General features: G+C 38.0%; 1 protein-coding gene across 2 annotated transcripts in view; it reads right to left on the reverse strand.

Annotated features, from left to right (window-relative positions):
• Positions 1-1,694: 1,694 nt before the first annotated feature.
• Positions 1,695-27,778, reverse strand: part of SPRYD7 (SPRY domain containing 7) — a 29,143-nt gene continuing 3,059 nt past the window's right edge. The window contains exons 2-5 of one of the 2 annotated variants that reach the window (XM_006879509.1): positions 21,979-22,095; positions 14,109-14,275; positions 11,552-11,654; positions 1,695-1,792 (exon numbers count right to left, since the gene is read on the reverse strand). In XM_006879509.1, coding sequence (XP_006879571.1) covers positions 1,695-1,792; positions 11,552-11,654; positions 14,109-14,275; positions 21,979-22,095 — 485 coding nt within the window. The remainder of the gene's footprint in view (positions 1,793-11,551; positions 11,655-14,108; positions 14,276-21,978; positions 22,096-27,778) is intronic. The other variant, XM_006879510.1, reaches the window with a different exon arrangement.

The raw sequence follows: 27,778 nt of genomic DNA on the forward strand, positions 1-27,778 counted from the left end.
AGTATGATTACTGCTTTTTAAGAAAAGAATCTGGGGGAGCTCTGGTGGCCTAGTGGCAAGGAGCTGCAACTACAATCCCAGAGGCACATGGTTTGAATCCACCAGATGCTCTGCCTGGAAAAGGAGGGACAATCTCCTCCTGTACCAGTCAGATCTGATTTGACGGTACACTCACACAAAAATGAGAAGAAAAAAAAAAAAGGAAGGAATCTGGGTCTCAGAGGGACTGAGGAACTCGCCTAAGGAGATGACAAGATTAGGCAGAACTACATTTCAGATCTCCTCACTCCACCACCTACATTTTCTTAGCACATCATACTGCTTCTTACTGAAAAAGGACTGAAACTTATGCCTCCATGGCATGTTCTGTTCATTTGTAGAGGGTGTACATAGAGATAGGGATGGTTTTCCATCATGTTAGTAAGGTGTTCACAAAAAGACAGTGATTCTTTTATAAAACTGGAGAAAGGCTCAGGGTCACAGAGAGGAGTCATTTCTCTCTGAAGTTTCAAAACAATGAAGGGTGAAGTGGATTTGGTGTATAATAACAAAAAGGATGAGTGTGTGTTTAAGATAGTTCTGATTATTTCTTAATTGCTATTTTATTATTCATCACAGAAAAACACATTTAAATAAAATAGTCCAGAAAAGAATAATCCCATTTAAATAGAAGTTTAAATCCTTATATAGTTCTCTCTGCCAGTGTATACACTACAGTGCTAACTGAATGATACTCACTATGGTACTGAAGTAACACAGCATGATGGTCTTCAACAGAATGCTCCAACACTTACCAAAACACATACTTTCTTTTTCACAGAGCAAATGAAAAACAATGACATTATACAAACAAAATAGGCCTTTTAAATGTTAAGAAAAGTGGTACATTTTACAATAAACATACTGGGTAAAGTAAGCAGTCCCCAGATTACAAATGAGTTCCCCTTCTAAATCTATCTTTAAATTGAATTTGTATCTAAGTAGATATATTTAAGGACAGGGTTATGCCTACTATCAATTAGTCACATGTTTTAGTGTCTATGTACAAATATACTGAACCTTTATACGCATCAAAAACTTTAAAGAAATGTTTCTAGATACATGAACATATCTATAATGTGACCACATAGTAATAATGTCTGATGTGCTGCAAAATTGTGCCTATTGGTTATTATGACCTAATGTATTACCTCCAATTTTAATAAGCCTTGAGGTGGGGTTGGTTCCTAACAATTGTTGTATGTGAGTTTATAATCTGGAGACTGACTGTGTGTAAAACAAGACAGAGACAAAAGAATATTGGATCGCAGATGTGACATAGTTCCAGGCTTAGTTACAGAATGACAAGACAAAAAGCACTCAACTCTACATCTCTAACAAAACAAATACTTTATGTAGGAAAGACTCCCTTTGTAGTCTCTATATACATATTTCCACTTAATACTGTTAATTAAAATGATAATGCTAATTTAAATAAGAATTAAATAAACTGCCCCAAATGCTGATTTCATATCATAAAAAAACAGCAATTTAAATCACAACTTCCTCTTGATATACTAAATACAGCATTTCCTTAGACAACATTAGCAAGCATATTTTTAAGAATATATGTTCATTTATAGCTCAGGTAAAGCTTTATTAAACAGTAAACACTTTTAACAGTGCAGCAATACAGTTATGAAAAACATATACATTCAGAAGATCTGCTGTTCAAATAAGATTTTTTCAAAGCCAGGTGGAGGTGTATGGTAAAATTCACTGAACTGGCAATCCAAAATTGCACTGTCGTCAACTAGAGAACACAAAAAGAAAGAAATTAGAAGCAAAGGCCTTCATGTGAATGAATACTTAATTATGAATTAAACTATGCTCCCCTAATACAGTAAACATACTGTTTTTCAGGATACAACACATGATCCTAGTAGATAAAACAGTCACAACAACTAAAAAAATCCATTGAAAATAAAGGAAGATTACACATTATAATATTATTAACCATCTATGGATAGTGTGTTTTAAAAGAAAAATTAATATCTAATGCATTACCAGGAGTATGACGTTTTCTTACAGACTAAACCAAACTATTCAGTGTAAAGATATTTCCGTAAAAATTAATTGTGCTAGCGACTTTTCTCTTAAACAAAGTTATTAAACCCTTCTTTCTTCCTACAAGCCAGATTCACTAAATTTGAATTTCACAAGTTATGGCTTAGTGGTAGGGCACACTCTTCTGATCTGACGTCAGTTGCTCTCAGTAAATGCATGTTATGTTAGATTAGTCAGTGGTTTCTCATTCTTCTCTTTATAAGCATCATTGATCTAGCTCCTTTGAGTCCCATGGTTTTATATTTCTATAGGTAAATAGGATAACTGCTTAAAAATAAACCTTATGCTTCAAATTTCCTTGCATTTTGGTCAATTTTTAACATTTGCATAGGAATAATTTAAATTTTCTTCTTGCTTGCCTACCTATAATTTTTAAAAATTGTATTACTTAAAAAATGTTTTCTTTTGAAAAAAATTATAGATTGACAAGAATGTGGAATAATAGTCTCATTTATCTTTCATTCAACTTCTCCTAATGGAAATATATTCCATTGCTACCCCACAGTAACAAAACCAAGGAACAACATTGGCACAATCTAGGGGAGCTCTGGTGGCCTAGTGGCAAGAAGCTGCACTGCACTCCCAGAGGAACACAGTTCGAATCCACCAGATGCTCTGCCAGAGAAGGAGGCGCAATATCCTCCTGTACCAGTCAGATCTGATTTGACGGTACACGCACACAAAATAAAAAAAAATTAAAATTAAAAAAAAAAAAAAAAAAAAAAACAACAAAACATTGGCACAATCTGTTATCCAAACCACAGACCTTTAAGTATACTCATTTGTGTGTGAATATTTAGGTTCTAGGCAATTCTGCCACCTGTATAGATGTGTATAGTCACCAGCATAATCAAGACACAGAACTATTCTTTTCACAGCAAAAGAAAAGCTTTAGAGTTGTACCTTTTCTCACTCCTCTTGTCTACCCATCTCTATCCTCTGGCAACTAACTCCTAAGTTGTTCTCCATGTCTATACTTCTGTTATTTCTTTCTCCCTCAGAGAGGAGGGTGGATTCCAACTGCCAACTTTTCAGTTAGTATCCCAACACATAACACACGATGCGACCAGGAATTACTATCACTCCTTCTTTCACTTACTGTCATTGCTGCTGAGTGAGAACTGACTCTGAGCTAACCTCCTGTGGGTTTTCAGAGACTGTCATTTACATGGTAGGAGGCTGCTCATCTTTCTCCCCTGGAGCTGCTGGTGGATTTGAACTATCAGGGAGGTGCCATGTTTGGGTTAGCAACTCAGCTCCCTAGGAACTATGCCACCAGAGCTAAGGCTCTTGGAAACTTTATGAATAACAGAAGGGTATTGCTGGCTACATGCCAGAACAGGAGCCCCCAGGTTGGAAAGCACTCAAAATGCAATGGGTGAAAAGCTGCCTTCTCAAAATAGTTGTTGATTGCCTTCGAGTTGAGCACGACTCATAGCGACCCTATGAACAAAAGGCCTGAAGCCCCTCTACAACTATTGACATTTATCAAAGTTCAAGAGTTTCCGGAGGCATGTGGTTTAGGAAGTGGATGCCACTCCTGCTTCCAAACCTGTGTCCAGCCTAATGATATGAATGGAGTAAAGCTTTCACTCAATAAAGGACCTTCATTTGCTGATGAGGCAAGACTCAAAATAAAGAAAGACAGGTGTAAATATCCATTCATAATTGAGACATATAGTATATATAAGTATGAATGCAGGGAAACTGGAATTTGTAAAAAATGAAACAGAACATATAAAGATCAACATAGTTGGCATTAGTAAAGTGAGATGGACTAGTACTGGCCTTTCTGAATTAGACAATCACATGATCTTCTATGCCAGGGATGACAAATTGAAGAGGAATAGAGTAAAATTCATCCTCAGGAGGAATATTTCAAGATCTATTCTGAAATGCAATGCTATCAGTGATAACACCATATACAAACAAGGAAAATCTGTTAATACAACTCTCATTCAAATATATGCACCAACCACTGGAGCCAAAGTTGAAGAAATTAAGGATTTCTACTAACTTTTGCAGTTTGAAATTAACTGGACATGCAATCAAAAGGACACTTGGCCAAGGTGGCCCACATCAGGTCCTCCTAGCTGACAGGACTGACAGGCCCCAGCTCTCAGCTGGAAACAAAGGAGGACACTTCAATGATTTAGATCCTCCCAGAAGAGCCGTGGATGAGCATTAACATTACTGGTAAGTATATTCATTTTCTCCTGGACACAGAGCCTACTAATTGGTCCTAAAAGCCTTCTAAGGTCCCAACTCTTCTCACTATCTCTTAGTTGTTGGAATGGACAGAAAACCTCATAAGCAGTTCCTTACTTCACCTCTACCTTGCATATGAACTTCCGAGTTGTAAAACAGCCCAGTGGTAGATGGAATTTGCTCCAGGACTTAAGAAGCATAAATGACACAGCTGAGCCTCTACATCTTGTGGTTCCTAACCTCTACACTGTAACAGACAAAGTGCTAGTCTATAGGCCTTTTATTGTAAGAACCACCTTCCCTGTGTAACTTGATTTGTGCCACTACTAGAGCTTCTACTCAGAATATTATTGCTTGTTAATTTTTGACTCATGTACTTTTAACTTGTTAGTTAAATTTGTGTCTTCTAGGTTGCAACACCTCTATGATACATCTTCAAGGATATGAACATGTACGGCTAAGCACAATTAATAACAGTGCATCTAAATTCCAAAATCAATCTCCATAAAAGTCTATTTGTTTCCTACTGCCAAAGGGGCCCTTTAGAGTAGTGAGAGATCTTCACCCTGAAACCCACAGTGTCCCTTTTCAGCAGGAAGTAGCTAAGAGAATACGCCATCCCCTTTTCCTTATGACTCAGGGTGAAGTCTCTCTCAGGGAGGAGTGATAGGGAATGGCAAAGGGCACACTGACAAAGGAGATTTATCAGAACTGGCTTTGACAAGCACTGTGTCAACTGGACAATTAAAACAGACATGGGGGGGGAAGAAGAATGAACTGGGGAGGAGGGTAGAGAAAACAGTGCAACAATGAATGAATGAGAACCCAAAATCTCTGTAAATGTTCATTAAAACTAATAAAATTTAATAATAATTTTTAAAAAGTAAAAAAAAAAGGCACATTAATAATCACTAGTGACTGGAATGCAAAAGTTGGAAACAAAGAACTGGGGGGAAATGGCTTTGGTGGTAGAAATTGCATGGTTGAATGTTTTACAATCAATGATTGATTTGCTGCATACACCTTTTTTTTAAAGAAAAAACCAAACCCAACTAACTAAAACAATAAACCCACAAATAGTGACTATACATATAGACCTCACTTGATGGAATATACAGGAATCAAATTAATGATGGAAGAGCTCAAAATCAGCAATCAGGAAAAAGGTAGGGCACCAAAGTTGAACAGATCACAATTCCTCATATACAAATTCAAAGTGCAGCTGAAGGAAATCAAAACAGTCCACAAAACCAAAATACCACCTTGAGTTTATCCTACCTGAATCTAAAAATCATCTTAAGAATAAAATTTATGCACTGAACACCAACAACTGGAGGCCAGACAGCTGTGAGTTGACATTAGGGACATCATCCATTAAGAAAGCCCAAGGTTATTATCAAGGTTAAAGACAAGAAAGAAAGAAGAGACAAAACTATATGTCAGAAGAAATTCTGAAACTTATTCAATATTGAAGTGAAACCAAAAGGAGGAAATGAAGTAAAGAGAGTTAAAAGATTCAAAGGGTGGCTTGAGAAGACAGCAACATGCAATGAAATGTGTAGAGAGGGAGAGAAAAATCAAAAGAAACACACACTTGGCATTTCTCAAGCTGAAAGAGCTGAAGAAAAAAATTCAAGTTTCAAGTTGAAATACTGAAAGATTCTATGGGCAAAATCTTAAATGAGGCAGGAAGCATCAAAGAAGATGAAAGGCATACATAGAGTCACTGAACCAAAAAGAATTAGTTTACACTGAACCATATCAGGAAGTAGCATATGATTAAGAACTAATGATGATAAAAATAGAGGTCCAAACTGTACTGAAGGCATTAAAGGCCCCAGTAATTGATGTAAAAGCAATTATGTGTTCAGGCAACCGATGCAAGTCTGCAAATGCTCACTAGCCTAGAAATCTGGAAGACAGCTAGCTATCTGGCCAACTGACTGGATGAGTTCCATTTGTTTCCATTCCAAAAGGTGATCCAACAGAGTTCATAAATTAGTGATCATTATCATTAGTTTTACATGCAAGTAAGAGCTTGCTGAGGATTACTGAAGGGCAACAGAATAGTACGTAGACAGGGAACTTCCAGAAATTCAAGCTGGATCCAGAAGAAGAGTAGGGATATCATTGCTGATGTCAGATTATTTTAAGTGAAAGGAGAGTATAACAGAAAGATGTTTGCCTATGGTTTATTGACTAGGCAAAAGGCATTTGACTGTGGACTCGGATAAACTATGGCTAGCACTGAAAAGAATGGGAATACCAGAAAAGTCAATTGTGCTAATGCAAAATCTGTACACAGACTAAGAAGTAGCTGTTTGAATATAGCAAGGGGACACTGGATGGTTTAAAATCTAGAAAACTAAAGAAAAGGTCTGTGCCAGGGTTGCATCATTTCTTCATGCCTATCCCATCTGAAGGCTGAGCAAATAATTCAAGAAGCTGGACTATATGAATAATGATGTGGCACAGAGACTGGAAGAAGACTCATCGATAATTGGCATAATGCAGATGACACAGCTTTACTTGCTGTAGAAGATCAAAGATGATATATCCTTCAATATGGATTACATCTCAACATCAAGAAAACAAAAATCCTCAGCGCTGGACCAATAAACGGAGAAAAGACCAAAGCCGCCAATGATTTCATTTTACTTGGATCCACAGTCTACATCCATGATACTAGTAGTTGAGAAATCAAAAGATGTATGGCATTGGGAAAATTTGTTGTCCAAATTCTCCAAAGTATTGAAAAGGAATGATGTAGATTTAAAGACTAAAGCATGCCTGGCCCAAGCTATCGTTTTTCAACTGCTTCCTATGCATATGAAAACTGGATAATGAATAAAGAAGACCCAAGAAGAAAGAAATGCCATTGAATTGTGGTGCTGGAGAAAGTACTGCATATCCCAAGGGCTGCCAAAAGAACAAACCAATCTGTCTTGAATGAAGTGCAACCAGTGTGCTCTCAGAGACAAAGGTGATGAAATTTTGTCTCACTTACATTGAACAAGAGGGTGTGAGAATCCAGTCCTCGGAAAAAGACATCATACTTGGAAAAGCAGATGGTCAGGAAAAGAGAGGCAGGCTCTCAAAGAGATGACTGATATACTGACTGCAAAAACTAGCCCGAGTATGGCAGAGATCATGAGAATGGTGAGGACAGGGCAGAGTTCCAATCTATTATTCATCGGGTTGCTATGAGGGGTGGTCAACTCAATGGCACTCAACAACAGTTTCCTAAACTGTAAGAGAAATTTCTGTTTATTCATGCCGTCCATACCTGTGGTATCTCTGTTAGAGTAGCAATAGATAACTAAAATATCCCCTAATACAGAATTAGGGTTGTGAGGAGACTAAGGTGTGGTATAGCCCACCTTTAATCTTCTGTAACTACTTAGTGTATCATGTCATGGGAAATAATTACACAGTTTCCAAATTATATTATGGCATACCTTATTTTGAGAAAACAAAATCCAATCCATGACAGCCAGAAAGGATTTTTCAATAAGAGAGTAGAAGAATTTATGTGTGTTTTAGAAAGCTAACTCTACGTTAATGTATAGGCAATGGCTTATGAGTTAGAAATGTATGAGTTTTGAGTCACAGAACAGTTACAAGACTTACAAAGCTATTTGGTTGCTATATTAAGACCTAAATAGAATACTGGCAGTAAGAATGGATACCAGTGGCCAGAATGAAATATTTAAAACTGAGGGAGAAAGATGGGGAATATCTCCCCCTAGGAGATTTATAGCCTCGAACGACCAATTTAGGGTCAGCTATGAGGAGGCTGCCACTTGAAGACCCTGAGTTTTGACTTTTTTGTTTCATCTTCTATTAGCTGATGATGTGTAACAGGTAACTGGAAACATAGAATTTGGGGCAGAAGTATTAACTCTAGTTCTTCTATTTCTTCTTCATGAAGCAGTAGTTGAAGATGTGAATAGCATGATTAAATCAAGCTATGAATAGGAAGACTAGATCAAGATTAGACAGGGAAAGTGACTGGAAAGGAACGGCTAAGGAAGGAGGATGCAGGAAAGTGATGTAACAGAAGTTAAGAGGACACATTTCCAGGAAGGTGGCTGTCCTTAGAGCAGGACTACACTCCTCAGGGTAGTTTGCAGTGACTGATTTTTTTGAAGTAGATGCCACGCCTTTCTTACAAGGTACTTCTGAGTAGACCTCAGTCTCCAATCTTTCAGTTAATAGTTGGGCATATTAACCATTTGCATCACCCAGTGACTCAAGTAAGAAGTTATATGTATGACAAATAAGCCCAAGTATAGGCAAGGATGTGGAGAAACTAGAACTATCACACATTCCTCCTGGAATGTAAAATGGTCATGGTCCAAACACTTCATCAGCTTCTTAAGGACTTAAACCTACCACATAACCAGATATTCCACTCATAGTCATTTGCTCAAAAGAAACTGCTTTATATATCTGTACAAAGACTTGTACACAAATGTTCATTGTAACTGTATTTGCTATGAACCCCAAATTGGAAGGGAGCTCTGGTTCCTCAGTGGTAAAGACCTGCACTATAATGCAAAGAAATGTGGTTCAAACATGTACACACATTGACACATGAATGGCTAAATGAATTGTGAAGTGTCTACACAATGAAATATTATTCTGAAGTAAAAAGGCACGAATTAAAGCTGCAACCTGGGCAAATCTTAAAACTGTCCTTTCTTAGTCTAGGTTCTTTTACTCAGCATAAATTGATTTTGTTTATATAATATTCTAGAAATGTACATTAAGCTATACTAACAAAAATGAGTGGATGCTAAATTGGTGGTGAGCAGAAATGATTACAAAGGAGCTCAAGCATACTTCTGGGGAGATGAAAATGCTCAGTATTTTAATCATGGTAACAGAATTAATAAAATAAGGCAAATAAATAATCAGTGCAAAGTCAACTAGCATGAGAGGAGTAGAGCTGTAATGGGAGCGGCAATGGCTTGCTAAGAAAGGTCTACTTCTGGACCTAACTAGTACCAATGTGTATGCATTTTACAGTTACTTATTCAGTTGCACGTATAATGTTTCACTCATACATCTAGATACATTTTTTTGAAAAATAAAAGCAAGTAGTGGACTTGATATTTTTTAAATCTTGAGTGATTTTAAGAGGTTGCAAGGAAGTGGCAGTAACAGTAACAAGAATCAACTGAAAACCAAATAATACGACAAAGATAGTAGATAGAGACTATTCTGGAAACACAGAGTTTTGTCTATGGAGTCACACAGATAAAAGTAAGCACAGGGATGGCAAGTGAAACAAGTTCAAGGGAAGGTTGTGGGAGTGTTGGAAGAGACCCAAAATACTTGCAGGATTTGAAAAGAGCAAGGTGATAGGAGAGAAAGATAAAATAACAGACAGAGTGAAGTTTCAATGCTAAGAGGGTTTGAAATCTAGACTACAAATAGAGAAATCAGTTTTGAACATGAAGGAAACCACTTCTGGGATGGAATGGAGGGAGACAAGACTGGAGTTGACCCAGAAAAGCTTAGGGCAGTGCATAAAGTAGCTCACTCCTGATAAGCAAGGTCATTTGCGGAGAATGCCTGGGGATTTTAAGTAGCACATTGAAGTTCTAGAATGTGGAATGACAAACAATTACAAATTGCTTATCATTGAGTAGATTTCAACTTAGGGGGAGCTCAAGAGTAGATCAGTGTGTCACAGTGTTTTTAGTGGCTGATTTCTCAGAAGTAGATATCTGGACCTTTCGTCTAGGGTTTGAGTGGACTTGAACATCCAACTTTTTAGTTAGACGTTGAATGCACTAACTATTGGCATCACTCAATAACTCTGAGACCTAGTAAGAGAGATGACAGGAAGCACCCAGGTCTGGTGGCCTGGTCCACCGCTAGTCTAGCTGCTAGGGAGCTCTGGCATTCCAGCGGGTAAGGACCTGTGCTATCAACCCAAAGACAGTTGCTCCGCAAGAGGGAGAGGAACCATCTCCTCCAGTGGGATGTTCAGTCTCTGAAAACCTACCAGAGTAGTTATAAGTTGATTCCAAGTCAATGGCACATAACGACAAACAACCCAAAAGCTGTGCTATCTCTGGCAGTTCAAAAGCACCAGCAGCTCTTCAGGACAAACAGGGGTAGTTTCCTCCCATTGTGGTTTACTTCACAATAACCAGAGGAGAGAAGAGGAAGAGCAGAAAGAAAGCTGGCAGAGAAAGGAAACTTAATTGTCTATGAAGCTGATAAGAAGTACATGATGACTAATTACATTAATCTTCTGCAACTATATATGTTTGAAATTTGCTACAATAAAACATTTAAGTGATATTGAGCCATCTGTTAAGTAACTCAACTCTTGTTGATGTGTGTTGTCGAGTTAGAACCAACCCACAGCTGACCCTCCATTAGGTTTCAGAGGCTGTTAATCAAACGAGAGGAGAATGCCCATCTTCCTCAGAGCAGCTGGTGGACTCAAACCACATGCCTTTGTGTTGGCAGTGCAACTCCTTACCACTAAGTCATAAGAGCGCCTCAAAGGTTAGAAGGCAAAATTGTATAGCTATTAGGATAATAATGATATATATCCTAGGTTATCAAAAGCAAAACAATGGTTATAAAATATTTTTAAGTCACAATTTGTCTGAGAAAGAGTTTTAACATTAGATTATTTTATAAAGGCAATTGATCTCAATGTACATAAACTCCCCATCCCTAGTTCAAGATATTTTGATGATAGAAAAAGATTATATGGCTACTGCATCTTTAAATATCAAACCCAAAACCAAACCTACTGCCACTGAGTCAATTCCAGCTCTTTTTGGTTGCAACTGTGACCCTCCTTTGAGTTTCCAAGACTGTAAATCTTCAGGAAACTACCTAGTTTTCTTTCATAGAGCAACTAGTAGATTCGAACTGTTGACCTTAGTTAGCAAATTGGTATATTATACTAGGGCTCTTATATTTATTTATGTATAATCACATAGTAAATGCTTTGCTATGTTTGATACACATATAAACATACTATATATGTATGTGTGTGTATATACATATATGAAAAATACAATAAAAAGATAAACTCCCTTATTCCTGCAGGATGGGACCATAATATCCTACTGAGTACATTCCATAGAAAAAGTTCATAGTGACAATTTTCACAGACTTCTTTTTTCTCCTAGACTTCTAAATAAACTTTAAAAGGTCAAACAAAAGTTAGTATATATGTTATATTACAAATATTTTGGCTTACCATAAACAACTGGATACACAGTCCCTCGTATACCTGATGCTGGACAATGCATATTTTTTCCATTCAAATATACATTTAGTTCTACATGGTCATATGTAATACCCTGTGGAGGAAAGGAAAATACAAAAAAAAAGGTTCCATAAAAACTTGAACAGTCAGGAAGTACTAGTTGGGAAGCATGGAAACATGGACAAATGAGTAAGGAAAAGGTCATGGCAGGTTTCATTAAAGGTTGACAATATATCAGAGTCCTATTTGAACTGAGCTAAAACAATTAAGATTATATGAAAAGAAAAATGATATAAAATTTCAAAAGTCCTCCTAAGAAGTGAAACAAATGACCACAACTGAAAAGATAGTATTATATAATCCGGCCTTTTGAAGTCTGCCTAACTCATGCTCAATGACATCATTGCTCAATGGAAAATTTGATCTTGGATCTTGAGGGAAAATAAGGATATTTTAACCATCAAGACTTAACTGCCTGGCAGTTTTCTAGCTGTGAAAAAGAAATGTATTTATACAAATTATTTCCAGAAAGAAGCCATACATTTCAATGTCTCTTTACCCAGCTTTCAAATATGTCAAGTGCCTTACAGAGATAAAGCTTGTGTTGGCAAGTTAATATGATAATTAGTGTCAAGTTGAAAAGCAGAAAATAGCTCAAAGTATTAAAGCTTATGTATGTGTGTTTGTGTGTGTGTAAAAAAAATCATGAACACGACTGACAGCAATCAAAATCAAGTTGATTAGTAATAATCATCATGACTAAAGTACCAGAAAACATCCAGTCCATATATGCTCTACCAGTCTATTCTGTGGTTGTGGCTATTACGTACCATCCAGTGACTTTGATTCATAACTACCCTGTAACAACCCCCAGGACAGAGCAGAGCTGCCCAATGGCGTTTCCTAGACCATAATCTTGAAGCCGAATGCCTGGTCTTTCTTCCTCCAGTGCTGATTGGCTTGAACTGTTAACTTTTGGAAGGAGCAAAGCTAGAATTTAAATCCATGCTGTGTGGCTTCAAGGAGCTCAGGTGGTGTAGTGTGTAATGTATTAGGCTGCTAACCGAAAGGTTGGTGGTTCATAACCACCAGCTGCTTTTTGAGAGAAAGATTGGTAGCCTTCTCCCATAAAGCTTTCTAGGCCTCAGAAACCCGATGGAGAGGGCATCATGAATTGGAACCTACCTGAAAATAGTGGGTTTGGTGTTTGGCGAGTATGGCTTTGGAATAAGCGCTCTTAATCATTATGCCATACTACTTTTCTCTAAAACCTTATGACAGTTACTGAGTAATGACAAAACCGGATCTTTCCTCTTAACTATTACCAATATGTGGTAGAGTTTTTCTTTAGTCACCTTGGGGGAACAAAGGGGTTTTTTTGTACTTTTTTAATTGCAGAAAAGGGAAAATTGTATCTTAATTAAAAGTCTTGATTTCTGAACCTTTCTTTATTCTTTCCAAAATACTGTGTATTTTCTTAATTCAATAACTTGTATTTACCTTGTCTATGTCTTCTTAGGGAGCTCTGGTGGCTTAGTGGTAAAGAGTTGCACTGTACTCCACAGGAAAAAGATGGGTAATCTACTCCTATACAATTAACTGCCTCTGAAAACTTGCTGGAAGGTCAGTTAAGAGTTGGTTCCAACTTGATGGCACATAACAACATCATGTCTTAGAAGACACTTTCCTCGTTACTCCGTTTCCTTTCAAAATGATACCAAAACCAGGAATCTGAGATTCTGTGTATAAAGGCATCTCTGCTAAAGAAGACCTAGGACTCTTCTCAATCAATAGCTAATAGCCTGAATTGCGTATTTATGGTTCTCTGATAATACAATTAGAGAAGAAGTATCTGGAAAAGGAGAGAAAATGCCTCTGAATTACAGTTTCAACAGGGTGGCTTTGGTAGAGAATTAAAGATACCTAATTGAGAATGAAAACAGAGAAGTCTTAATAATGTATATAACTGTCTACTGCCTTGTAAAGGTTTTCTCTAACCAAGCCAGAATCTTGAGTCCAGTTCTCTGGAGAATTCTGAAAGCAAAGGACACATTTATAAGATTGAGTTTAAGGAGAACCAATTCTTGGAAAAAATGATGCAAAAAACAGGTATTCATAATAAGTTATGAATTAAAAATTATCTGTAAGCTATATCCAGCTTCAAAAAGAAATATTTTCTGATATATGAGTCAGCAAACTTTTGAAATTGTGAGCAGAGGTTCTGTCGGATGTGACAAGCAGGAAATGCTGATCAGCAGTCAAGCTGCCAATTGTTGTTAGCTGCTGTAAGGTCAGCCTCCAACGCATGGCCACCCACCCCATGCACAAGGGAATGAAATACTGCCCACTCCTGTACTGTGCTGCAATCAGTTGTGGCTTGAACTGGAATATGAGTTCACAATGATTTCCTTGACTGTGGTAGTTCTCATTCCATCCAATCCCAGTGCTCTGAAATTCAAACCACACACTTCCAGACAACGCTGTACAGAATAAAAGCCATTTGAGATTAATAATTCACAGTGGAAAAGAACTCCACGAGAACACTCACCACCACATCTCCTTCTTGTGGAAGGCTGTTTGCTGGCAGCCTGTTTTTTTCCTCGTTGTTGTGGTACAAGGCACCATCATTCCTCATTACTAGACTGTGCATATCTCGGCCCAGAGGAATCTGATTCAAGTTCACTTTCTGGGTTGCAACTCCAATGCCCCAGATTCCTAAAAATAAGGTAAGTTTAAATGTCCCCCAAATATGAAGAACACAAATATGAAAGGAAGAATAATTTTTAAAAGAGCACAAGTTGTTTTTAAAAGAAGAGGCATATTATCACTAAATTACATTTTATTAATTTTTTAAAAGCTTTTTGCAAACTGCTCTCTGCAGACATAGTACAGGAAATAGAAGTGTGGGCTCTGGAATTGTACCACCTACACTGAAATCTTGACTCAGCTGTGTCATCTTGGTCAAGTCAGCTAAATTCTCCCTGTCTCAGTTTTCTGATCTATAAACTGCAGATACTGACAATACTCACAGCTCCCAGAGTTATAGGAAGGCTAAGCCTGATACAGGTCATGGTGCGCCTGATACAGGCCATGGTATATGCAATCGCTTGTTATGCATCAGAGAGTTGGACAATGACTAGGGAGGACAGAAGGAGAGTGGATGCTTTTGAGCTGTGGTGCTGGAGAAGGGTACTGAATGTACCATGGACTGCCAGGAAAACACAGATTCATCTTGGAGAGGATTAAACCAAGCTACTCCTTGGAGGCAAAGATTCTGGGGCTTCGTCTGACATACTTTGGACATGTTGCCAGGAGGGACGGGTCCTTGGAGAGGGACATCATGCTTGGGAGGGTGGAGGGACAGCACAGGAGGGGAAGACCCTCTATGAGATGGATTGATTCGGTGACTGGGGTAATCGGGATGGGTGTGTCAGAGGCAGTGCGGTTGGCGCAGGATAGAGCAGGGTTTAGAGCTGTTGTGCATAGGGTCGCTATGAGTCGGAAACGACTCGACGGCACATAACAACAACAAAGCCTGATAAAACAAAGAAAGCACTTAGTCCAGTGCCTGGACAGAATATTTAAAAAAAACAAAAAACAAACCAAAAACACGTTTATCATATTAGTATATAAGATTTATTTTTTTTAAAAGCTACACATTCATTCACTGAATGGCTTAGAGCGCTATTTTAAGCTCTCCTTCTGAGAAGTAGGCAATTATGGTCTTTCATTTTTTTCATCCATAGCATGTGAAATAACACATGACATAAGGAGAAGAAAATGAAGGGTAAAGTATTAAGTGCGTTCCTTATGCAGTACCAAAAAGGCAGTAAGTGGAAACTCATTTTTGGCTGAAAGCTAGCTTCTGGAGCAAGCAGCAATTCCCTTAACCAGATAACAGCACAGTGAGGGCTCAGGGTTTGTCTCACAGTTTCCTTCCCAGTTTTGATCAAATCCAATTAGGGGAAAAAATTCTCTAAGTGGAAGATTACTTGAAGTTGCCAATCCATTAATTTCTCTGGATTGAATGAGGTTATCAAAAAGTCACAAGTTTGGATTCCACTGTCTGGTCTCCTAAACAATTTGACCATATATAATTAATCCTCTAAAGTGGGACACCAGTGCCAATGATAAACCCAAAAACCCCATTGCCATCAAGTTGATTCCAATGCATAGTGATCCTTCATTGGGTTTCTGAGGCTGTATATATATTTTTTTAATTGAGATTTTAATGAAAGTTTATAGAGAACTTAGATTTCCATTCGTTCAGTGTTTCATATTTTCCTCCCTGCCCAGCCCCCTCCAGTTCACTTTTCTCTTTGAAAAGAAAAAAAAAATCTTTCATTATTATACCTACCTCACCCACCCCCCATCTACTTTACTATATAGCTCTTATTCTGGACTCTTGTCATGTAAATAATACCAAATCATATATTTCTTTTAGACAGTTCTTTCCCTCATCGGTTCCATGCAGTGTACATTATTTATTTACTCTTAGTTCCTCCTGAACCCCCATGTCAGTCCTGTTTTATAACAGTGGCATCATGCCATATTAATCCTTTTGTGACTGAGATATTTTGCTCAGCATAACGTCCTCCAGGGTCACCCAGTTTGTATAATATTTCATGAGTTCCTTGTTTTTCAGTGCTGCATAGTATTCCATTGTGTGACTATATCAGAGCTTCTCTATCCATTGTTTGTTGATGCACACCTGGGTTGTTTCCAATTCTTTGCTGTTGTGAACAAAGCAGCAATAAACATGGGTGTGCCTATATCTGCTTGGGTGTCAGTTCTGGTTTCTTTAGGGTATATTCCCAGTGGTGGAATTGCTGGGTCAAATGGTATTTCTATTTGCATCTTTTTGAGACAGTGTGAGGCTGTAAATTTTTATGGGAGGAAACTAACCTCCTGTTACAACGCATCAAAATGTGGTGATGGTGAGGAGACTGTATAACAATGAAAGAACTTTTTTTCCCCAAAGAAAAAAACAAACTGGGGGGAGGGGAGGCAGGGAGGAAAATGTGCAAAAATGAATGAATGGAAATCCAATTTCTTCATAAACTTTCATTAAAATCTAAAAAAATAAAATAAAATGTGGTACGCACACGTTATGGTTTCTTTCTCCTGTGGAGTAGCTGGTGGATTCAAACTGCTGACTTTTTGGTTAGCAGCGATGCTACCAAAGTTCCTTGTGAAAATAATGCAAAGGCAGGAATTTGAATTTCACAGGACAATTGTAGCTAGGTTAGAGGGTCTCCTTCCTCTAGCGCTGTGCACTCTGTGATAAACTTATACACAGCTGCTTCATTAAGGGACCACTGAGCACTGAGAATACACCCTTTGCTAAAGATACACATACAAATTTACTCTTAGATTTAAAGCACAAAAAATACTTGATTCCCTCAAGCAGCAACTATTTTAACCTTCAGAAGACCACAGGAATCAGAGACATTGACATTTTGGAACCAAACCATAAAATAATAGAAAGGAAGACAGGTATAACTTCTCTGGAAGGCAGTATAGTGTTTTCGCAAAAAGTTAGAAATAGAAATACCATTTGACCCAGCAATTCCACTACTGGGAATATACCCTAAAGAAATCAGAACTGATACTCAAACAGATATGTTCACTCATGTTTATTGCTGCGTTTTTTCATAAATAGCAAAGAGCTGGAAACAACTCAAGTGCCCATCAGCAAACGAATGGATAGAGAAGCTGTAGTATATTCACACAATGGAATACTATGCAGCACTGAAATAACACACAAAGAAAGAACTCATGAAATATTATACAAAATGGATGATCCGGGAGTACATTATGCTGAAGGAAATATCTCAGTCACAAAAGGATACTTTTATTTACTGCATAATAACACTGTTATAAAACAGGACTGACATGGGGGTTGGGGAAACTAAGAGGGGATAAATAATGTACAATGCACTGAAAAAGATGAGGGAATGAGGTGCTTAAAAGGAATATATAATTAGGTATTATTGCATGGCAATAGTCCAGAATGATAGCTGCACAGTAAAGTGGACTGGGGCGGGCATGGAACTGTATAACAATTAAAGAATTTTTTGCTAAGAGAAAAGTGAATGGAGGAGGGGCAGGGAGGAAAATGTGTAACAATGGATGAATAGAAACCCAAGGTCTCTGTAAATTTTCATTACATTATCAGTTGAAAAAAACTGTAAAAAAATGACCAGAAAAAACAAAGGAAGACAGATCCAACTTACTCAATACACCTAAGAAAAGCAGTATTTAGATCCAACTTATTAAATACACATAAGAAAAGCAGTATTTAGATCCAACTTATTTAATACACATAAGAAATGTGGTATTTAGATCCAACTTATTCAATACACATACGAAAAGCAGTAGTTAGCCATATACTCAGCAAGAAATAATCAAAATACACACACACACACACACACATATAAACTTTGACAACTTACCAAACTGTAAAACTTGACTTATGTAAAAAGGTAAAAGTATGGAAATCAAAGTTTACTTGTAATTATTAGGGGCAAGGAGAGAGGGGGGGGGATAAGAGATGGAAATATCAGTCAATTATTGTAATTGCTGTAACTCAACAAGAGATGAGCAAAGGACTTGAAGAGACATGTCACCAAGAAGGACATTAAATGATCACCAAACATGACACGATGACCAGAAAGACACAAATCAAAGCCACAGAGAGATACCATTTCAGTCCCACTAGGATGGCTCAGAGGGAGCTCTGTGGCTTAGTGGTAAACTCTGTTGCTTACTGTTGTTAAAGTTGTGCTGCCTATTCAAAAGCGCTATATTCAAATCCACCAGCTGCTCCATGGCAAAAAGATGAACAATCTCCTCCTGTGCAATTTACAGCTTCTCTCCCCAGATGAACTTAACACAGTTAACTGAGAGTCTACCAGACTTTATTCTGAAGTAAATGGAAAACACAAAACCAACCTGATTAAACTCTTGAGCATGATATGATTTAAAAAAAAAAATTACAGCCTCTGAAAACCTGCTAGAGTCAGTTCTGACTCGACAGCAAACACCAACAGGATGGCTGGCGCAGGTGGTGTGGTCCATCGCATGTTTTGCCGCTAACTAAAAGGCAACATGTCTCCAGCTGTTTGAGTGCACCAGTGGTTCTTCAGGAGAAAGATGGCAGTCTCCTTCCATTAGGATTTACAGCCTCAGAAACCAGATGGAAGATCACTGTGAGTCTGAATGGATTAGTTAATGAATAAGTGAGCGAAGGTAGCTAAGATTTTAAAAAACCAAAGCCAGGAAATAACAAATGTTGGCAAGAATGTGTGCAAAGTAGAAGACTTATACATTGCTGGTGGAATTCGAAATGGTATAGTCATAGTGGAAAACGGTGTGGCAGTTTCTCAAAACCCTGAAAACAGAATTATAATATGACCTGGCAATTCCACTTCTAGGAATATACCCAGAAGACTTTAAAGCAGAGACTCAAATAGAGATTTGTACAACAGTGTTCACTACAGCACCATTCACAATATCCAAAAGACGGAGGCAATCTAAATGCTCACCAACAGAGCAAAATGTGGCGTATACATAGCACAATGGAATGGCATACTACTCAGCCAGCAGGAAAAATGAAGTGCATTCCATAACACGGATGGAACTGCAAGACATGCTGAATGAAACAAGTCAATCAAAAAGTGTAAAACTTGACTTAACATAAAAAAGTAAAAGTACAGAGATCAAAGTTTATCTGTCATTTTTGGGGGCAAGAAGACGAGTGGGACGAGGGATAACAGTGATGGAAATATCAGCTGATTATTGTAATTGTAAATTGTGCACCTACAGAAAGCTGAACTTGAAAAACCTGTGTGATAGATAAATTTACAACATCAAAAATACAACAGCTGCTAAGGTGGTTTATATACAACCAAACCCCTGATAGGGTTTGGTCCTTTGTCTGGAGGTTTAGGATGAGGGTTTCACGGGACATCCCAGTTAATCGGCCAAAATAACATGTTTCATGTTTCTTTTCTACTTCCTACTTCACTACATTGTCTGAAGTCTTACAGGAAGCCATTCAAGGCAAAACACCTCGATTTGCCTGGAACAAGAGAGGGAAAAGGAAAGTCAGGGTTGGAGAATATAAAAGATGGAGTTGGTTGTCTCCATGAACAACAGCCTCCTATGCCACGAAACCAAAAGAACTGCATAGTGCTTGGTTACCATTACGGAACATTGTGATCTAAGATTCTATAGAAGAATCTTGATTAAAAGGGGGAGAGTGGGGGGAAAAAAGGGAAAAGGAAAAAAAGGAATAAAAGGCGGAAAATGCAGAATAGAATTTAAAATTCTCTTAGACTCCAGACTTCTTAGAGCCAGAAAGGTTGGATAAGCATTTGAAACTACTGCCCTGTGATATCCTTTAAACCAAAGACTCAAAGAAGAAACTAGTCCAAAGGATTAATAGCTGGAGACCAGAAGCCTGGTTACCACTACTGACTATTCACACCATGGATAGAGTAAGAGAAAAATGTAGAACAAAGCTGTAATTCCTAAAAAAGACCAGACTTACTAGACCAACAAAGACTAGAGAAACCCCTGAGACCACTGCCCTAAAATGTCCTTTGAACATGGAACTGAAGGGACTCCTGGTAGTGACCTTGTACTCCAATAATAGATGGACTTATAAAAGAAACAATATCATCAGGAAATACTGTGCTTTCTCAAATAATCAACTATATGAGACAAACTTTATCTAAAATGAACACGAGAGGCTAAAGTGCGGCAGGGAAGCTAGATTCATGCAAACAGCACAAAAAGAAAGGAAAAAATGAGAATGCTGATAAAGGTAAAACACGTCACCAGTGTCACACAACACGCTGCTGCTGCTATTATGTTCCATCTAGGCAAAACCGACTCATAACTGATTCTCCAGTGAGTTTAAGGGCTATAAATCACATAGGAGATTACTCGTTTTTCTCCCATGGAGAAGCTGGTGGATTTGAATTGCCTTTGGATTGATTGTGCAACTCCTTAGCCACTAGGCCACAAGAGCTCCCTGTCTTGAAACAAGTTATATAAAAATTGTTAAATGTGAACCTAATTTGCTATGTAAACTTTCCCTTAACACACAATAAAATAGTAAAACAAACATGTTTGTTGTTGTTGTTACATACAGTCGTGTATGACTTATAGCAACCTAATCAACAATAGATCTGAATCCTGTCCTATCCTGTGCCAACCTCACAATCTCTGACACACTTGATTCCATTGCTGGAGTCACCAATCCATTTCACAGGGTCTTCCTCTCTTTAGCTGATCCTCCACCTTTTCAAGCATGATGTTGCTCTTCAAGAAATATCCTCTCCTAGCAACATGCCCAAAGTGTGAGATGCTCTATGGTCCTTGCCCTCAAGGAGCACCCTGCCTGCACCTTCTCCAAGACCTATCTGTTTGTTCTTTTGGCATCAATTCTTCTGTCATTATCTGAGTCAGAGAAAAATTATTATATAGATTCATGCCAAGAAAAATATTTGCTAGGAAACTGAGAGGACAGTGAATTTATGTTAATGACAGAAGAGCCGCTCAGAAAAGAAGGATTAAAATGAACACATCTCAAAGAATGCAAACAATGTCACTAATGGTACATGTACAAAATGATGAACTGGTGTATGTTTTGTTGTGTATATGTTCAAAATTTATTAAAATAGTACAAAGAATAGCAGTATTTAAAATTAATTTAGAAAGCCAGTAAGAGTGGAATATTTTCCATGATTCAAAACTAATGAAATAGCAGTAGAGTTTATTTACTGTACAGTTTTCTATTCTGTACTAATCTTATTCATGCAATATGGCACTACAAGTTGTTTCATAATAAAGCCTTAAAAATTATTTCTCTCTATAAAATATTGCCACAAGAGTCAGTGAATTGCTACACGAATCAACGAACTTCATAAATTTTAAAAAGCACAAATTTTAGACTTCTATTCTTTAGACTTCTATCAGAATTCAAAACATGATGATTACTTCAGAAGTCAAGGAATCAAGGTATCTGGTATCTTAGCAAGGGTTAAGAGAAAAACTGGGGATCATAAGATTGTTTTTAACCTCGTATAAAATGGCAAGAACCTTACATACTTGACCAGTGAAACGGTGCATTTAGTGTTCATCATTAATAGTAGTGTTTGACGTTTACCTAGTACATCCCAAATATAAAACACTTTCATACACACAGCTCATGAGAGGAAAGAAAGGCAGCTCCCATAATGTTACTTACAAAATTAAGTTATGAAGATAATACAACAAGAGGCATTGTTGACCTAGGTCTTCAAAATAAGAGCTTGGTTTTTTTCCTTATGAATATGTTCCTATGCTAAATATTGTTCTTCGTATTTAGAAGATTTAGGACTTTTAATAGTAAAATGCATTATACCAACCTGTGGACTGGATCTTGAATTCAAAGTAGCTTTTGTTTTGATGTAAGGGTGCACTGGCTAAGCAGCCTCCTGTTCCACATATTCTTCTTCCATTTTTTACAATTACAACATCTGTTCCTAAAAAAAAAAAAACCAAACAAAAAATATTTATTAAGGCTAAGAGTAGAATCTCAGAGCACTTAATTGTGCTTTTTTTTAAAATAAAAATTTACAGAGATTTTGTATTTCCATTCATTCATTGTTGCACTTTTCTCCTTCCTCCTTTCCCCCCTCAGTACACTCTTCTCTTTGAAAAGTAAAAGAAAAGTTTCCCATTGTTTTACAGTTCCCCCCTCCCTCCCAGGTCCACTCCACTATGCATCCTTCATTCTGGACTCCTGTCAAGATAATAATACCTAATCACATATCCCTTTTAAATAGTTTCTCCCTCATCTGTTTCAACGTAGTATACATTATTTATTCCATCTTTCTCAGTTTCCCCCCCAACCCTGATGTCAGTCCTGTTTTACAACAGTGGCACCATGCAGTATTTGTCCTTTTGTGACTGAGTTATTTAACTCAGCATAATGTCCTTCAGGGTCACCCATTTTTGAATAATGTTGCATGAGTTCCTTGTTTTTCAATGCAGCGTAGTATTCCATCGTGTGAATATACCACAGCTTCTCTATCCATTCGTTTGTTGATGGGCACTTAGGTTGTTTCCAACTCCTTGCTATCATGAACAAAGCTGTGATAAATATGGGTGTACATTTATCTGCTTGGATGTCAGTTATGGTCTCTTTGGGGTATATTCTCAGTAGTGGAATTGCTGGGTCAAATGGTATTTCTATTTGCACGTTTTTGAGAAAGCGCTGCACCATCTTCCACAGTGGTTGCACCATTTTACACTTCCACCAACAGTGAATAAGGGTTAAAGTTTCTCCACAACCTCGCCAGCATTTGTTGCTTGCTGTCCTGTTAAATTTTGCTATTCTTACTGGGGAGAGATGTTATCTCATAGTTGTTTTGATTTTATCTCTCTTAGAGCTAGGGATTTTAAACATTTCTTCATGTGCTTGTTGGCCATCTGAATGTCTTCTATGGTGAAGTGTCTGTTCATATCCTGTGCCCACACTTCAAGTTTACCTTTATCTTGTTGTGGTGTTAATTGTGCTTATGAGAAACTTATACTTAGCCCAAAAAGCTATTACCCAAACAGAGCCAGGGAACACAGCCTTTAAAATCAAGAAAGGTGTGTGTCAGGTTTATATCCATTCTCTACACCAATTTACTCTGTAACCTGAGCAAATAATTCAAGAAGATAGAATATATAAAGAAAAATGTGTAACCAGGATTGGAGGAGCAAAAAATCTATATTCTTTAAATAGGTGCCACTGAAAAATGTAGAGTAAAAAAAGTATCAATAATCTGTTGTACAGATGACACACCTTGTTTGTAGAAAGTGAAGATCTGAAATACTTGCTGCAGAAGATCAAAGATTACAGCCTTCAGTATGGGTTACATCTCAGTATCAAGAAAACAAATATCCCCACCACTGGACCAATAGGCAACATGAAATGGAGAAAAGATTGAAGTTGTCAATGATTTCATTTTACTTAAATCCATAATCAATATCCACAGTAGCAGCAGTCAGGAAATCAAACCATGTTTTGTATTACAGAAATCTGCTGTCAAGAACCACGCCAAAGTGCTAAAGAACAGGATGTCAGTTTAAAGATTAAGGTATGCCTGATCCAATCCATGGTATTTTCAGTTCCTTCTTATGCATATGAAAATTAGACAGTGAATAAGGAAGACTGAACAAGAATCGATGCTTTTGAATTGTGGTGTTGGGGAAAAGTACTGATAATCCATGGACTGCCAGAAGAACAAACATCTATTTTAGAGAAAAGTGCAACTAACATGCTCTTTATATGCAAAGACAGTCAAACTTCATCTTGCATATTTTTGGCATGTTATCAGGAGGTTCCAGTTCCTTGAAAAGGACAGCATGCTTGAAAAGATGAGAGTCAACAAAGAAGAAGAAGCCTCAATAAATGGAGGGACCCAATGACTACAACAATGGGCTTGAGGACATCGGAGATTATGACGACGGCACACAAGATTATGAAAACTGAGGGTAGCATCTAACAACAACAAATAAATGGCTGGATGTCTACTAAAGACAAGGTACTATTTCAATCAATAACGTGCTGACTCCTTTAGTCAGTAAGAATTGAAGACTACACAGACTGTGAATATGAGCAAAAGTCTAAATTCTTTACAGAGCTGCCACTGAAAAATAAATGTACAGTTTAAAACCGTATTAGTAGGGAGGAAGCTAATGATTCAATTAATAATCAAGCAAAACGTGCTTGGGACAAATGGGTAAGAGAAATGAAAACTTCTCAGGTCTTATCACAAATTCCATTTGGATTCTTTAAGAGATATCATGCTGATCCTTAAATAAAGTCGAACTAAGATCCTAATCTATGAGTGTGGAAAATTTATTAGCATTCATTTTTCTCTGATTATATATTAAATATATATACAGCACATAACAACAACATATATTAAACAGAAAATTCTGGGTTCTATTGTACATCTGATACCATGTATGCAGGGCCCACCTCTTCCCTAATATAATAGACTATGTGGCCTGTGCTTGCCTCTTGGCAGATGGCAAAGAAATGAACTTGTGCTAAGCAATGTATTGCAAACATACAGACTCTGTATTCCCATCTTTAAGTTAGACTTCTCTCTGAAGATCAAAACAGTTTCAAGGAAGTGGGTTCCATCTCTGGCTTCAAGGGTTTAGCATCTGACCTAGGCTAAGTCAGTCAGTGCATTCTGCATCTCTTGGTCATGGTAGTTGAGTAAGTTACAGGACCTTCGGCCCTATTACCAGGGACAGCATCAGAACTCTCACAGGGATGATGGGACAAGACATTCTCTTATTCTTCCTGGACCTGAATGGATACTTACAGCCCAGGGAGTTGCTGCAGGTCATTACCAAGTCAGCCTGCAGTAATAAACAAGCTGCAGAAAACGGAGCAGAGAGATGGCATGAAAGCTAGGCTTTGGCAGCTCAAAGTATATCCTAGAGCCAGTGTTGTCTCTGTACTTTTCAGTTACACAAACCAGTACATTTCCTATACTATTTAAACAATTCTGATTTGCACTTTTTATTACCTGCAACAGAAACGATCCTGAGTAAAATACATATTTCAAAGAACTATGCAAATAAATGTGTGGGGTTTTGTTTGGGTTTCTTCCTTAACTAGTCATGCTCTGTATACACCATCTGTTATGGATCAAATGTGTTCTCCCCAAATATGCATATATGTAATGATAAAACATGTAATGATTATGTAATGTAATGATCCCATATGGTCTGATAAACTAATTGAATGCAAAAGAATTAAGAGTAGGATGCAATCTTAATCTTGTCAAAGTCTTGATCAAACATAAAGTTCCCCTAGGTTGTGACCTGCAATATCTTTTCTTTTATAAGAAGATTTCAGTACCAAGAAGAAAGAGGTAGGGGCGGAGTATATCCTTTGGACATAGGCACCTGCCCTGGAGACCCCCTTGGCACAGGGAAGACACATTAGATTTCTAAGGAACTTAGATTCACAAATTAAAAGGAAACAAGGACTTTCCTGTAGAAGTGATAGAGATGGCCTTTCTCTAGATCTGGCTCTCTGGACTCTCACTTCCAGCCTCACTGCTGTAAAGTCAGAACCAACTCATAGTTGACCCTCCAGCAAGTTTTCAGAGGCTGCTAATCGCACAGGAGTAGACTGCCCATCTTTCTCCCATGGAGCTGCTGGTGCATTGGAACCACCAGAGAAGTAAGGCTTTTGGCTTATTAGAAGCACACTATGCCAACAAAGCTCTCAACATAGCAATAGAGTACATTTCAAGAAACATTAAAACTTTCCAAATGAATATCATCCATTTACAATTAGCTATCTTGGAAATGAATCATTCCTAAAAAGTTATCTTTTAAAGTTAATTCACAATTAAAAGCAGAAGATAATGGCATCAGTGAAGATATGTAAAAGTTATGCCACAGAATATTAAAAAAGTGAAATTCTAAAATGGTTTTAAGTATTATAGCACCACTAACAGAGATAACATTCATCTGAGTATGAAATATATAGATGGCTTCCTTCTTACATCAAGCTGTTGCCGTGATTAAACAACTTATGAAAAGATGACTAAGCGGGGGAAAGCTTCCTTGCTTGTAGAAAATTTGGGGTTGATTTGAATCTACTCCATCTAATTAGTAGCTGAAAGTTGCTAAGCAGCTTCAAAGAAGCTAACAGAAGTAAAGTGCACTCATCAGCTCTTTGTCGAAAAGCATGAGGTCAGAGAAAATGAATGTTCAAAGAGCAGATCACAGTAATTCAGGAGTTAGCGGGTAGATACAGGACGGGCTAAAGATGCTCATAAGGGGCTATGTATGATTGTCCTTTTGTTTTCAGACATGTATCCTGCTGCTTTGTCACCTCAGTCATTGTCCACAGGACTCTAAGAAGCTGCTGGAATATGCAGGCACAGACTCAAGGCCCACCTTTATCTCCAGTGTTGTGGAAAGGGGCTGTATATCACTGACAGAACCCTAAGCTTCCATATGCCACCTGGACAGAGCCTGGGAAGAGTGACCTCCCAGGAATAGCTACGTTGGAATATGATTGCTCTTTACTGTATTCCTGGTACCCCAAACAATGCTTGCCCCCTAATTAACCACTCAATAAATATGTTGAGGGGAGCTCTGGTGGCCTAGTGGCAAGAAGCTGTGCTGCAATCCCTAACATGGTGCAAATCCACCAGATGCTCCCCTGGATCTCCTCCTGTGCCTGTCAGATCCAATTCAACAGTAAACAAACAAACAAAACATTGATTGAATGAATACATGACATGGAAATGTTTTCTGAGGAAAATGAGAAAATTTAAACATTGTCTATAAGTGATTACTGGTAAGACATAATTTGCATGGCAGACATCCCTGGTGACACAGGTGTTTGACTACTAGATAAAAAAGGCTGGCAAGCTTCCGAAAGGTCACAACAGTTCTACTCTACACACACACACACACACACACACACACACATATACACAGGGCTGCCATGAGTCAGAACCAACTTGAGAGTAACTAACAGCGTTACTCATAGTCTGTCTGACAGTGTGTCATACTGTAGTGGTCTGTGTATTGCTTATGATGCTGAAAGCTGTACCACTAGCATCTGAAATACCAGCTGGTGGGCAGGTTCCAAACAAAGACAAACCAAAAAGAGAGGCTGTGTGATCTACTTGCAAAAATTAGCCATGAAGACCTTTTGCATCACAACCCCACAGTGTGACTGGCTGGCATTGGACATGCCATCAGGAGGGTTTAATCATGAGAAGAGGACATCTGATAAAGCAGAGGGACAAAAGGGTGAGGGAGACCCTTGGTCAGGTAGACTGGCAGAACAGTCACAATGACACATATGACAACTCTGATGAGCGTTAGGAGGGCGCAAGACCAGGCAACATGTCATATGTGGTTGCTACTCTATGGATCATAACAAACCATGGCTGACTCTGAGAAGAATGGGAATCCCAAAACACTTGATCGTGCTAATGAGAAACCTATACTTGGACCAAGAGGCAGTCGTCAGAGCAGAGCAAGGAAGCACTGCATGGTTCAAAATTGGGAAGGATGTACGACAGGAACATGTCCTATCTCCATACCTTTTCAACCTGTATGCAGAACAGATTATCCAGGAGGCTGGGCTCTATGAGGAGAAGTGTGGCATCAGGATTGGTGGAA

Source organism: Elephantulus edwardii, unplaced genomic scaffold, assembly GCF_000299155.1.
Source record: "Elephantulus edwardii isolate Elephantulus edwardi_28Jun2011 unplaced genomic scaffold, EleEdw1.0 scaffold00004, whole genome shotgun sequence".
Taxonomy (NCBI): domain Eukaryota; kingdom Metazoa; phylum Chordata; class Mammalia; order Macroscelidea; family Macroscelididae; genus Elephantulus; species Elephantulus edwardii.